Here is a 15009-nt window from a genome sequence, read left to right as displayed (position 1 = left end):
CTTTCAGAGAGAAGAGCTTCAAATTTCATAAGGTCACTGAATGGTACAGTTTTAAATGATTAAAATGGTAAATTCTATGTTATGTATATTTTATGACAAAATAGTATAAATTAGAAGTATATTCTCCAAAGAAAGCAAAATAAAATTGTTGAAAAAATTGAAAGTTTATGGTGACCTAACAACAACAACAAAACATGAAACCAATTAAATTATCAAAAAATCCTTTTATAACTTCAGCATTTGCCTTGAATAAAAAAGCACAATGCAAACATTACAGCTATAACTTCTACTTTGATGTTTAAGCAAAATGAAATACTGGAACTCACCTTTGTAGTTTCATCCCATGGGCAGCTACTGGCATGGCCATAACAAATACACATTCCTCCAACAGAAATGTCTTTTATTGAATAGTAATACTAAGGAAAAAAGTTTCAAACAAAAATTAAAACCCATTAATTGCACTGAAAAGTAAAAGGCAGTATTCCAACAAATATCCCAGTTGTTATTGATAATCTGAAGATAATTAGACATATATTTTAAAATACATCATGCACAAAGAATTTTTGCGTGCATTAAAATGTATAATGATCTGCCCTAACCGGTTTGGCTCAGTGAATAGAGCGTCAGCCTGTGGACTCAAGGGTCCCAGGTTCGATTCCGGTCAAGGGCATGTACCTTGGTTGCGGGCACATCCCCAGTAGGGAGCGTGCAGGAGGCAGCTGATTGATGTTTCTCTCTCATCGATGTTTCTAACTCTCTATCCCTCTCCCTTCCTCTCTGTAAAAAATCAATAAAATAAAAAATAAATAAATAAATAATTTAAAAAAATAAAATATATAATGTTCAATTAACTCATCAACAGAAACCAAAGAAGTTTAAGAGAATTTCTCAACTTGGTTGAATCTTAAACCAAGGTAGTCATTCAAAAGTCACACTACTGCCCTAGCTAGTTTGGCTCAGTGAATAGACCCTGCAGACTGAAGAGTGTCGGGTTGGGTTCCAGTCAAGGGCCCATGCCTGGATTGCGGGGCTCAACCCCCAGGAGGGGGAGTGCAGAAGGCAGCTGATCAATGATTCTCTCTCATCATTGATGTTTCTGTCTCTCTCTTCCTCCCCTTTCCTCTCTGAAATCAATAAAAATATATTTTTTTAAAAAACACACACTACTGAAAACCCTAAAAAATATTGCTAAATCAAATATAGCACTATATAAAAAATATATTATCTCATGACCAAGTAGGATTTATCCCATAAACAGTTAATTTAATACACAAAAATCAATACGTGTAAATCACCTGGTTTAAAGGTGGAATTTTAACAAAGCATATATAATGACCCTCAATAAAATAAGAAAAAGGCCAACCTAGGAGGAAAAGGCCAACCAAAAAGAGTATATTTCTTTTAAACCAGGTAAACTTCACAATGGTTAGGAGCTCTACCATGGACTTACTCGTCTTGTCACGATAGGGTCGAGGTCCTTCAGGTCCCGGTGGCTGAGGGTCATCAGATCTGCATTGAGGGTTCGAATGCGTTGTAAGCGCAGACGGATGTATCGTGCAGAAGTAAATTCCAACAGCTTGGGGGAAAGATCATCAGCGCTGGGTCTCCCGTTGATTAGTGATGTATGAATCTAAAGGCATCAAAGTAAACAAATACCAGTTTTACGCATGCAAAAATATAGTCCTGGCTGTTTAATTTCAGGCCAAACTCTTTACAGATACTATCTAAAATCAAACCAAACAACTAGGTTTTTGCAGAAATCAAGCATTTGTTAACTACTTGTGAACATCATGGGCACAATACGTCTTCAATTAATTTGAAGTTATCTAGTCCAGGTCTCAGAGATTGCTGGAAATCTTTTATCAGGGGCACCTCCCCAGTGTGCTGAGGGTATGGTAACATCAGGAGGCTATGACTTCTCTGAAACAAATTCTAGATGCCGTGCATAGACCTGGGAGGGTGAGAGAGAGTGCCAGGAAGCTTTGTAACCCCCACTCTCTTAAAGCATCTCTGCCCTGCCAGCCTGCTGCGGGGTTCCTGCTGTGCAGGGCACTTAGGAGAACTTTTGCAGCTTCATCTCCCCAAGCCAGGTGCTAGGAAACCGTGGCTGGTTTGGGTTACACTCTGACTTTAATGAAGTGTGTACAGTCCAGGTGTGCTGAGCACCGAGCTGAAATACCTCACCAGCCATCTCCAATCCTCAACACCACTGAAGAAAAAGAGACCTTCATGGAGAAAATCGAGAACTGTATCTTTTAGAGGCGTTTTAGCTCTCTCTTTAACATTTCGCCAAATGTTCTTGCCCTGGTAATATGGGCCAAATGCTCTGAGAAGGATCTGATGTAGTTATTAAGTCAGAGCAACAACTGAGAAATCTCCTTGAAGGGGAGAAATCAATGAGGTGAAATGTACTGCATATGAAATTAATCATCAGTAACACTAGTCAATGATGTTAAGTGCAGCTAGACAGTTACAGCACAGTTCTTTGTAATCTTTACTAAGAGAGATTCATTTTGAGTGTTTCCTGTTAGCTCTTGTGATGGCCATGTTAACATTCGAGGTGGGGGTGGGGGAGTCCTGGTGTGAAACAAACATGACCGCAGTGGGCACAGTACCTCTCCATGCTCCAGTGGCACCAGCCTAGAATAATACGAGGTGCAGATCACTTCGTCATCCGCCCTGTATGTGGGCGGCCCCCGTCTTGGGGTTATATTGTAACGAGTCAAACACTCCGTGTCACTAACTGCATAATACTGCCAGGGACTGAACTTGGTGCCATCCAGGGAACGCTCCAAAATCCAGTTTCCAGGTCGAGGGGCATTAGCAGCCTTGATGATGATGTAGGCGACCTGAAAGACCTGGAAGAAAGACACTGAAAAATCTCAGTTAAGAAACAGTGGCTCAAAAACCAAAGTTCTCTCGAGAGAACTGTTAAGCGATGATTGCCAACATCTCTAATGCTTAGGAGAATAGCTGCTTATGAGGGAGTATTAGTCAGAAATGTGACTTATGAATATTCTCCTGTAAACATAAAAAATACAAATCAATTTGCATTATCATTAGTAGTGTTAATAATAATAGTGCTTGCTTTCTTGTTCCCAATATCTTTCTCCATCTGCATTCTGAAGGATAATAGTTGTATTATGTTACATTAATAGTAGTGTTAAATATATTTTTCATAGTTATTTGGGGATAACACATCTGAATATGAGGAAAAAAAGTCAGCTCACTGCACATGTGCCCATTAGAATGGCTAACCTTGAAAGCACACACTACCAAATACTGGCGAGGACGTGAAGCAACAGAAACTCCCATTCATTGCTGGTGGGAATGCAAAATGGTACGGCCACTTCAGAAGACAATTTGGTAGTTTCTTACAAAGCTAAACAAATAAACAAAGTGTGATACATTCAAACAATGAAATATTCAGAGACAAAAAGAAATGAGCTCTCATATAACAAAAGGATGCCGAAGAGCTTAAAATGCATATTGCTGAGTGCAAGTAGCCAATCTGAAAAGGCTACATACTGTATAATCCCAACCATATGACAGCCTGGAAAAGGTAAAATTATAGAGGCAATAAAAACATCAGGGATTGCCGAGGGTTAATGGGGAAAGGGAAATGAATACAGAGAGCATAGGGCAGTGAAACAGTATGATACTGAAATGGTGGGCACATGTCACTGTCTACTTGTCAAAACCCGTAGAATGTAGAACACAAAGAGTAAACCCTCATGTAAATGCTGGACTTAGCTGATAATGATATAATAACATGGGCTCATCAATTGGACCAATATTCCACACTAACAGAAAATGTGAATGGGGGACCAGACGGAGAGGAGTGAGGGGGAATATGGGAACCTGTACTTCATGCTCACTTTACTGTAAACCTAAAAGTGCTATAAAAATAGTAAGGCCTATTAATTCAAAAAAATAAAAATTAGAGAGTAGAAGAGAAGCAAACAGAGAAAAGGGGATTTAGATGACAACTAACAACCTGAGGAAACGAGCCAGACAAACCTTGGATCTGGAAGGGACCGTTAAGACATCGAGCCATAATTCACAACCAGGCCCTGTTGGAGCACTTGCCGTGTCAGGAAATTCACTTGTTCCTAAGATGGTTCTTTCGTTTTATGAAAATTTCCCGTTAGATGATCTGTTCTTGCATTGATTCAGGGTGCCCCATAAATTCTGTGCTCTGGGGCTACAGAAAAGATGCGGACTCCATTTTCATGCAACTGTCCTTCAAACATTTGAATATAAGTATCATATATCACCTCTAGAATGCAAAGTTTTCAGCATCAGCATTCGATTTCCTCATTTAATAAGACCCCATTGCCTAGTCATAATGCTGTGGACACCATCTTATTTTGAAACATGGTTCTGTATAATGAATTTCATACAAAACTTCAAATTCTCTGAATTGGGAAGCACATGGTGAAAATATTATGTCCCTTGTTTTAGTAACTGAGCCTTAGCAAGCATTCACTTTTGTGATAGTAAACTGGCATTAGTAACTCAAGTTTGGTTTTCACATTGATGCCCAAACTCACTGAAGGGAGAACTCCCTCATCTTTAGCCATCCCTGTCCAATGGCTTTGTCAATATTTTCATCATAAAAGTAAAACTCTATGAGCATGCGGGCCATGACTGTTCACACTGTCAAATAGGTTAAACCAGACTTTACAAAATGGAGGTGCCAAGTGGGACAGTGGGGTGACAGCTCATTTGAGAGGAACAGAAGACAAAGTCACTTACAAGTGAAATAAAACATATTTGCCTTCATTTTTTGTTTCACATTTGCAAATGGAAAAAACAAAGTGTTTACCTCATGCCTGCTAAGAGTTCTATGTGCACCATCTCACTTAGTCCCAGCAACCCCGTGAGTTTCCAGTGCTTCTTCCCACTTCATATATTTGGAAAATGATGTATAGAGATATTAACAGACAGATTACTGAGTTGCAGGTACCAGTAAGAAATAGATAGTCACTCTCCAGTCTTAGCCACCACACATATTCCAGAGAACTGTCCCCAAATGTCCACACACACCACACCTAAGGTTACTGAAGTTTCTTTTTGTCATACCAGGAATAAAAGGCTCCTCCATTCGCCCTTCCCTGGGGCACTGGGCACTGGCAGCTGTTCCAGGTAACGCTGCAGTCTGTGCATGGCAGCCCGGGAAACACAGCCGAGAGGGAAGAAGGGTATGCAAGAAACAACAGTGAACCCTGGCTAATGTTTATGTAGCCTGACTGTCCAGGGACAATGCTAAGTGCTTTATGAGAATCGTTGGCTATTCTTGGAGCTACATTCATCTTATAAAGGACGTATTGTTATTTCTTCCACTTTACAGATGAGGAAACCGAGGCATAGAAAGATTAAGTAATCTTCTCACGATCTCACAGATACTAAAATGTACACCACAGATACTGAACACAGACCACTATGCCATACTTCTATGGATTGCAAAGAAAAAGGAGAATGAAATCCCACGTTGAGGCCACTGGTGAGAACTAACCGTGTTTTGATCCTACTACTTCAACCAGAAGAAAATATTTCAATACCATGTTCTCACACTTTCATCAAACCCTTGTCAGCTTTTATATGAATTGCTTAGTCATATGTATTGAAATGATACCAAACAGAAGAAAAACCATAGTGGAAAAACTTCAGGACAATCTATCAAGGAGGAATGTTTTAACTCTGATCAACTATGAACCTGGGCATTGTTCTTACAATCTCTGTTATTCTCTAAATCCCCAGATTGCAGACCAGGAAACAAGCCAAGAAAGGGACTGCGAGCTGTAAATCTGCAAAAGAGGGAAAGGATGCTATGAAGAATCTAAACACAATTTGTCATTTCTTAAGCCACATTACTGGCTGAACTGTGTTTCCCAAATTTATATGCTAAAGTGCTACCTCCTGGTACTTAAGAGTGTGACTATATCTGAAAATAGTCTTTAAGGAGGTAATTAAGGTTAAATGAGGGTGGGACCTAATCCAATATGACTAGTGTCTTTATAAGAAGAAAAGAACTGACACCACAGGCCAAGGGAGACTCTGTGAGGATACAGCGAGGAGGTGGCCATCTGCATGCCAATGAGAGGCACCAGAAGAAATCAACCTACAAATATCTTGATCTTGGACGTCCACATTCCAAAACTATGAGTAAAAAAATTCTGCTCTTTAGACAGCCCTAGAAAGATATAGAAGCTCTAATTCACCAATTGTGTATTAACAAACATATATATTAAAAAGTGAGGGATGCTCTGCTAATGTATAGAATATTAAATCATTGCTCAAATGAAATCCATGATATTTCTGTTGCTCTTTTTTTTTTTTTTTTGCATGGTTGACTAAACTGCCTTTTTCCTTGATACAGTGGGGCCTTGACTTACGAGTGTCCCGACTAACGAGTTTTTTGAGATACCAGCTGCCTCTCAGCTGATTTTTTGCATTGTGTTGATAGAGTAATTTGAGTTAACGAGCTCCCTAATGAGCTCGGTCTCGGAAGGAATTAAACTCGCAAGTCAAGGCCCCACTGTACAAGGTTGGCTGAACACAAATTGATGACACAGGGTTTTCACTGAATTCAGAGTCACTTCAGCCTTGCCAAACCTGCAGCTGATACAGCCAATTAAAACTCCACGTTCATCATGGTTTTCCACCGAGAGGGCTTTGTTAATGATCACTGAAATGCACATGAACAGTGTCACAGAAATAAAGTAAACACAGATCAAACACCAGTTTCTACAGAGGAATCCAGACAGGAATTTTCATGTGGGCCTCAATCTTAACTTAGATACATTAAATCCACCTCAGGCACAGAGATCTGAAAGAAACAGATAGCTTAGTTGTTCAACATCAGAGGTTAGTTTCAGATGCACTTGGGGAAACAAGTCTCTCCCTCCAGGGAGAGTGCAGCTGCTGCCTGCAGGACCTCTGCCTGTGATCTGCAGGGGGTCCGGATATGAGGACTCCCCTTTAGAAATTCTCCATACAGCACTTATCTGCCTCTGTGGCAGCAACCAAACAATGGATGGAAGAATGGTTTCTCTCTTACAGGATGAAAATGAACTTTTCTCAGACAAAAGGGATTTAGGTTAAGAGTCAAATTACATTAAAAAGAGTTAAATGTACCTGAAAAGTAATATTGCTCAATTATCCCTATGAAAGAGGTGAATTTGTGCTTTGTAAGCTTTATATTTCATGACATTATTAGAAACTATAATTCAAAATAATCATTTGACTTAATATGTGTTACTCCAAAATAAAGAAGCAATTATTTACTAGAAGGCTAATTACCAATGGCAGCTATGAAGCACTTTTGGCTTTACAGAGTACTGATCACTAAAATAGCTAATCAATTGATGATAATGTGAAATAGCAACAACAGCTAGCCAGAATCAGAAAAATTGGGGCTTAGAAGTTTACTTGGCATGTTGGAATACGTGCAAAACACATTTTAGGTAAATCTTTTCTGGGCAACTACCTTAAAATGTCATCTCTATTATATTTTTGTTGGCTGTTTTACTGTTATCTCCTCAGATTAGGGCCTGTATACAAAATTAACAAACAAAAGAAAATAGTTTCATGAATGAGAAGAGAATCATGGAATAATATAGATTTTATTTTTCTTTAAACTTGGTGCTGTCATCATTAAAAGTGCAAAATGAACATGGCAAAGTGCATTCTCTTTTTCCCTCTTTATTTTCTTCTTGCCTTTTTTTTTTTTTTTTTTTTTTTTTTTTTGGTGGGGCACGTGGGGGGACTGGCTACCAGTAGTGACAAATTTAGATCATGTAGGTTTCTCTCCTTAAAAGTCTTCAGACGTGTGTCTCAGAGTATCAAGGAATGCTCACTTTGGAACCAAGCTCAGAGACGTCGAATAGACATGGAAGAAAAGCCAGAATAAGAAAAATTATCTCCAGCAAATGGAGGGCACAGATAGGAAGCCACCTAAAAGTAAACAGTAACCTCTAACCAGTGATCTGAAGCTGGGATAGGGATGTTGAAAACACCTGTCAGAGTAGCTCTGTTCTTCATCATCCGGAAGAGCTATTTCACAAAGAGCCCACCAGGACGCTGTCCCAGGTCCACGTGCCATTGCTCCCACTTAAGGATGAGGAGTAGCAGTATTTCAAAGGTAAATGTCAACCACTTTAAGAAGTTAAAACTGCAAAGTCAGAGGTTGGTTTCCATTCCTCGTCTCGATGTATTTCTCCATGTAACTGTTCCCAATGCTCATTTCACCAGGTGTTCTGGAATGGTTTTGCTATATTTGGTGGAAGATTAGTAGGAACACCTGTACTTCAAAAGCATAAGAAGCACATTACCAGATGCCCTTTGAGGGGATCTTTATTTTTTTCCCCACCTTGTAAGTGCCATGCAACAGCCTAGTCCAGTGGTTCTCAACCTTCTGGCCCTTTAAATACAGTTCCTCAAGTTGTGACCCAACCATAAAATTATTTTCGTTGCTACTTCATAACTGTAATGTTGCTACTGTTATGAATCGTAATGTAAATACTGATATGCAGGATGGTCTTAGGCGACCCCTGTGAAAGGGTCATTCGACCGCCAAAGGGGTCGTGACCCACAGGCTGAGAACCGCTGGCCTAGCCCCTAATGAGATAAACCATCTTGTGAAATGTAGTTACAGGCCATTCCAGTACCCAAGACACACACAGAGAGCTCTTCCCATCCCCTGACTCCTAACTACCACCTCAGCCAGAGCTAACCAGTTTTCACCTATGAATATCTTAGCATTTGAAATTACCTTAGACTTTCCCCAAAACGCAGTGTCCAATTTGTTCATGTTGCAGCAGATGTGCCAATAACTAGCATCCCTTTTCCCCGCTTCTGACTGTGGAAGAGGACTCAAAAATCTGCTATGGAAATTGAAGAAAGAAGTGAGCAATATTCCAGCAAAATTGGAGGTTGTAGCTCACAAGGGTGGCTGCAGAGACACTCTACCTCCTGTGTCACAGGCTGAGCAGACATGTGCAAACCTGCTTGGTGGCCTTGTCCTGAGGGTCAGGAACCTGTGTGTCCAGTAAGTGAAGAGCAGAGAAGTGGCCCTAGAGAAGCAGGGTCTGCTCTTCCCCTGGGGAGGAGAGGAGGGATGGGCAGAGAAGCAGAGGAGTTACTCTCAGAGAAGCACGCACGAGATTCATTCAATAAACATTGACTGTAGCAGGTATTACAAACACAGCAGTGAAGTGGAGGGCAGGGCCAATATAGGCTGGATGACCTGCTGGGAAAGAGAGAGATTGCCCAAGTCTTCATGGAGAAGGACAGGTATTGAAGGTGTCTGGGTGTGGCCAGCTAAGTCCGGGGAAGGTCTGAGGCACCTCTGAAAAGAGGGGAAGACTGCGTAGGACACGTCTAGGTAAAGACAGTAAAAGGGCAGAGGGACAGGGAGCAAAGACCCCTTGGTACCAGATCGAGTTGCCATCTAGAACCTGCAGGAGGTCTGCTTGGTTTGAGTATAGCAAGCGGGAGGGAGGCTGGTGACGGTGCAGGTCTTTGGACCATGGTAAAGCTTTTAGATCATTAGAGAACTTTTAAACCAAGAATTATGAGGTCACCAGGGATGAAAAGATCATGGAAATTGGGCGCTGGTGCTGGGAAATCATGAGAGATGTTGGTGTTGACGTAGTAAGAACCAAGACTAAAATAGAGGGGGGGAGTGAGTGGGTCTTAAAGAGTTATATAAATGTTCAAATGTGAGTGAGAAAGAAAACACAGAGACCAAGCAGGGCGTTGCACCTTCAGCCAGACCCTCTTCCCATCTCAGGAAGGCAGGACCGGCCTCTCCCACGAGGCCGCAGAGCCCACAGAGCCCACACTCCCCCTTCCTTTCCTCAGTCCCAGAGAATTTCTGGCTGAAAACTTCTGAAAACTCAACTTCCTTTCACTTTATCTCCTCGTCTTCACTTTGACCTCTCGTGCCCCGGTACACCCAGCGATGGTGAGGACCTTACAGTCTCACATCCCTTTTTCTCATCCTTTATCATGAGAAAACACAGTGTCATCACAGCGATGAAAGTAAAAGGCACTCCTAATCACTCAACCTCGAAAATCCAACTGGCGATACAATCTGAAAAAGCTGTGCAAATCTGTGCTTGACTAACTCCATTAAACACTAACCTGGTAGTTATACATTTACAACACCTAGAAACAGTTTGTTTCTTCCCTTTGGTCATTAAATCCAGCTGAATCTTTTATACTTTTAACATTACAGACTAGAAAGCATTTTTTTTGGTACGACTTTACTCTTTATGTGGAACTATGGTCTATATCTTATTTGAAGATTCTAATTTTTCTTTAGATATATCTGATTTCAATGAGCATCTATGATTTGTCAGGCATCAAACTGACAAGTCATGGCATTTAAAGCTTATTAAAAAGATAATATATAAAGAATGATCTTATATAGAAAGACCTTTGTTTATGTAAAAAGATAATGGAGGGAATGTAAAATGGGATAGCCATTGTGAAAAAACTGCATGGAGGTTCCTCAAAGCAATTAAACATAGAATTCCCAGAAGAGCCAGCAAGTTCACTTCTGGGTATATGCCCAAAAGATTGAAAGCAAGGACTCAAACAGATATTTGTACACCAATATCTATAGCAGCACTATTCACAATAACCCAAAAGATGGAAACAACCCAAATATCTGTCAGTGGATAAATGGCTAAACAAACTGTGGGATATCCATTCATTGGAATATTTCTCAGCCTTAAAAAGGAACGAAATCCTACTATATCCCATAATATGGGTAAACTTGAATTATATTATGCTAAGTAAAACAAGCCAGTCACAAAAGGACAAATACTGCATGATTTCATTTATGAGTTACTTATAGAAGTCAAGTTCATAGAGGTAGAAAGTAGAATGGTGGTTGCCAGGGCTGGTGCGAGAGAAGTATGGGAAGTTAATAATGTTCAATGGGTGCAGGGTTTCAGTTTGGGAAGATGAAATAGTTCTGGAGATTGAAGGTAGTGATGGTTGCACAACAATATGAATATACTTAATGCCACAGCGCTGTACACTTAAAATATGTTTGAAATGATAAATTTTATGCTACGTATATTTTGTCACAAGAAAAAATGTGAAAATAGGGAGAATAGTGAATGGTACGAAGACTCAACTTTTGTTGGAAGATGGAGATTTCTAAATGGAATGTGGGTAGGAATGTGGTATTTTCAGTCAGGGACTAACTTTGGAGAAGCCAACTAAACCATCTGGAGGTCAAGCAGATAGCTCAGAGGGAACCTTTGAAAGCTAATCTTTCCCATGACCCTATTTCTGTCATGTTGTTACTAAGCTCTGATAAGGCATGATGATGCTTCAAAAATATCATGAGGATTAAAAAAAAAAAGACCGACAATTCTTACAATCACCTTCTAAATCAGAGCCCCAAACCATCAGGGTTTGAAAATGAAAAGAGGCCCTGACCAAAGAGCCATAGTTCAAACAGAATGTTTCCTCCTTGGTGCCACGTCCTAAACAGTGGGCAGCTGGCCTCGGGGAGCCCCACTTCTTGCCTGGCCCCGTGTAGAAGTCTGGTATAAAGTCATAAATGATCCCAAATGGTGGCCATCTCAATGGAGGCCTATTAAATGGTTATTTCACTAGTTTTCTTGTGCTTCTATCATATGAAGAACAGAGGTAAATATCCTTTGATTACATGCCATAAAATACTAGAGAAAACAGAATATTTTAAATTATATTTTAAATTTAAATTTGCCCTGTTGAACAGGAGAACCAAGATGGCGGCATAGGTTAACGCCAGAGTTTGCTGCTTTGAACAACTACTTCAAAAGTGAAACCAAAAAACGGAAGGGACATCACCCAGAACCACAGGAACGCTGGCTGAGTGGAAGTCCTACAACTAGGAGGAAAGAGAAACGCATACGGACACTCAGAGGAGGCACAGTGCTAAAGTCAAATTCTGAGGTGCGGAGTGCGCGCAGCGGGCTGGCGGCGGAGGGCGCGGTTGGCGTTTTCAATCGGGAGGGAGTCGCAGACTCTGAGCTCCAGATACGGGTGAGTCTTTAGGGACCCAGACTCAAACGGGAGAAGCGGGACTGTCTGGCTTCGGTCAGAGCGAGTGCAGCTTTCTCTCTGAGCTTTGCAGCGAGTGCTGGGACTCAGAGAGGCAGAGCCCCTGGGGACAGGACTGAGAGCCGCCATAACTGCTCTCTCTGGCCCACCCTGTTGATCCTGTGCGACCCGCCCCGCCCAAGCCCTGCACAGAGGCATTTGCCGGATAGCCTCAGGCAAAGGCTAGATTAGCACCTCCCTAGAGGACAGAAGTTCTCTCACTGCTGACACAGCTGATTCTCATAGCCACTTGGCCTGGAGGTCAAACCCTCCCTGGAATTAGCTACAACAATCAAGATTTAACTATAAGACTGCGAACAAAGACCACTAGGGGGTGCACCAAGGAAGCATAACAAAATGCGGAGACAAAGAAACAGGACAAAATTGTCAATGGAAGATATAGAGTTCAGAACCACACTTTTAAGGTCTCTCAAGAACTGTTTAGAAGCCGCCGATAAACTTAATGAGATCTACAAGAAAACTAATAAGACCCTCGATCTTATATTGGGGAACCAACTAGAAATTAAGCATACACGGACTGAAATAACGAATATTATACAGACTCCCGACAGCAGACCAGAGGAGCGCAAGAATCAAGTCAATGATTTGAAATGCGAGGAAGCAAAAAACACCCAACTGGAAAAGCAAAATGAAAAAAGAATCCAAAAATGCGAGGATAGTGTAAGGAGCCTCTGGGACAGCTTCAAGCGTACCAACATCAGAATTATAGGGGTGCCAGAAGATGAGAGAGAGCAAGATATTGAAAACCTATTTGAAGAAATAATGACAGAAAACTTCCCCCACCTGGTGAAAGAAATGGACTTACAGGTCCAAGAAGCGCAGAGAACCCCAAACAAAAGGAATCCAAAGAGGACCACACCAAGACACATCATAATTAAAATGCCAAGAGCAAAAGATAAAGAGAGAATCTTAAAAACAGCAAGAGAAAGAAACTCAGTTACCTACAAGGGAATACCCATACGACTGTCAGTTGATTTCTCAACAGAAACTTTGCAGGCCAGAAGGGAGTGGCAAGAAATATTCAAAGTGATGAATACCAAGAACCTACAACCAAGATTACTTTATCCAGCAAAGCTATCATTCAGAATTGAAGGTCAGATAAAGAGCTTCACAGATAAGGAAAAGCTAAAGGAGTTCATCACCACCAAACCAGGATTATATGAAATGCTGAAAGGTATCCTTTAAGAAGAGGAAGAGGAAGAAAAAGGTAAAGATACAAATTATGAACAACAAATATGCATCTATCAGCAAGTGAATCTAAGAATCAAGTGAATAAATAATCTGATGAGCAGAATGAACTGTTGATTATAATAGAATCAGGGACATAGAAAGGGAATGGACTGACTATTCCTGGGGGGGAAAGGGGTGTGGGAGATGCGGGAAGAGACTGGACAAAAATCATGCACCTATGGATGAGGACAGTGGGTGGGGAGTGAGGGCGGAGGGTGGGGTGGGAACTGGGAGGAGGGGAGTTATGGGGGGAAAAAAAAGAGGAACAAATGTAATAATCTGAACAATAAAGATTTAATAAAAATAAATAAATAAATAAATAAAAATAAAAGAATAAATTTGCCCTGTCCAGGTGGCTCAGTTGGTTGGAGCATCGTCCCATACACCAAAAGGTTGCAAGTTCAATTCCTGGTCAGGGCACATGCTTAGGTTGTGGGTTCAATCCCTTATCGGGCTGTGTATGGGAGGCAACCAATCGATGTTTCTCTCTCACATAGATATTTCTATCTCTCTCTCTAAAAAATCAACAAAAACATGTCTGCTGGTGAGGATTAAAAACAAAAAAATAAAAAACAAAAAAACCCTGACAATTCTTAAAATCACCTCCATTAAAATCACCATATTTAAAGGAGGAAAAAATTCATAGAAACTATTGAAACTGCACTAGTCACTGTATGATTTACTTTGTAAAAAAATGATGAATAATAGCCTATATTTTATCAAAAAATATTACAGAGTGGATATAGGGGAACTCTCTATACTTTCCACTTTTTCTATAAATCTAAAACTTCTCTACAAAATAAAGTCTATTAATTTAAAAAATAACAAAACAAAAAATCTATTTCCACATTGTCTAATAGTTGTCCCTTAATCTAATAAAGCTTTAACCACCCAGTTGGCTAATTGAGTGGTTCTAAGACTCCATCAGATTTCTCAGGCTATCTTGGTTTGGACAGCTGTGGTTCCCAGCTAATTATCTGCAGGCTTTAATTTGATCTCACAGCTTCTCTGGCTTCATTTCCGTACCTTATGGTGCATAAAGGGCAGGATAGAGCGAGTCAGCGCTCTCCAAGTATCTGCACAAATTTCAAAGGGACCATTGGTCTGAGGAAATGCATTGGCATAAACAGGCGGCTGTCCTAGTCACTAAAGAGGTTCTACTTTATCGTGATTTTGGCAGCTCTGTCCTCTCACCAAGACTGATGCTGACAGAATTAGACTTTCAGAACCACTCACCCCTCATTCCTCCAAAAGAAGAAGTGATAGCCAATTAGTAAACTTTTAATTTCTTACAATCTATAAAATTATAAAACAAAATTTAATGTTTTCCATGATTCAGGCTTAAAATGAGAAACCCAGAAGGTGCTCTGTGTACATTATTTTCACTGCATTATTCACTGCATATTTCACTGCATTATGAATAATGTGAAATATATATATATGTGTATATATATGTGTGTTTGTGTTTGTGTGTGTGTGTGTGTGTGTGTGTGTGTGTGTATTCTTTGGATTTCTCACATCATTAGTATGTAATAATGATTAGGAAACATGTATAAAATTCACAAATCTCATATAAGGTATTACTATCAGATTTTTAGTCACTTTCTCCAAGTACAATAGTTATTCTCCTGAAAACTGACACCTCTCAAA

The 15009-nt window shown here is 40.4% G+C and overlaps 1 protein-coding gene across 1 annotated transcript in view; it reads right to left on the bottom strand.

Moving 5' to 3' along the window:
- The window catches only part of LAMA1 (laminin subunit alpha 1), a 160732-nt gene that overhangs the window by 102541 nt on the left and 43182 nt on the right, over positions 1-15009 (bottom strand). The window contains exons 4-6 of the mRNA XM_036322699.1: positions 2616-2858; positions 1451-1630; positions 327-416 (exon numbers count right to left, since the gene is read on the bottom strand). Of these exons, the coding sequence (XP_036178592.1) occupies positions 327-416; positions 1451-1630; positions 2616-2858 (513 nt within the window). The remainder of the gene's footprint in view (positions 1-326; positions 417-1450; positions 1631-2615; positions 2859-15009) is intronic.

This window comes from Myotis myotis, unplaced genomic scaffold (assembly GCF_014108235.1).
Source record: "Myotis myotis isolate mMyoMyo1 unplaced genomic scaffold, mMyoMyo1.p scaffold_m19_p_9, whole genome shotgun sequence".
NCBI classification, from domain to species: domain Eukaryota; kingdom Metazoa; phylum Chordata; class Mammalia; order Chiroptera; family Vespertilionidae; genus Myotis; species Myotis myotis.
This window is presented reverse-complemented; position numbering and strand designations above follow the sequence as displayed.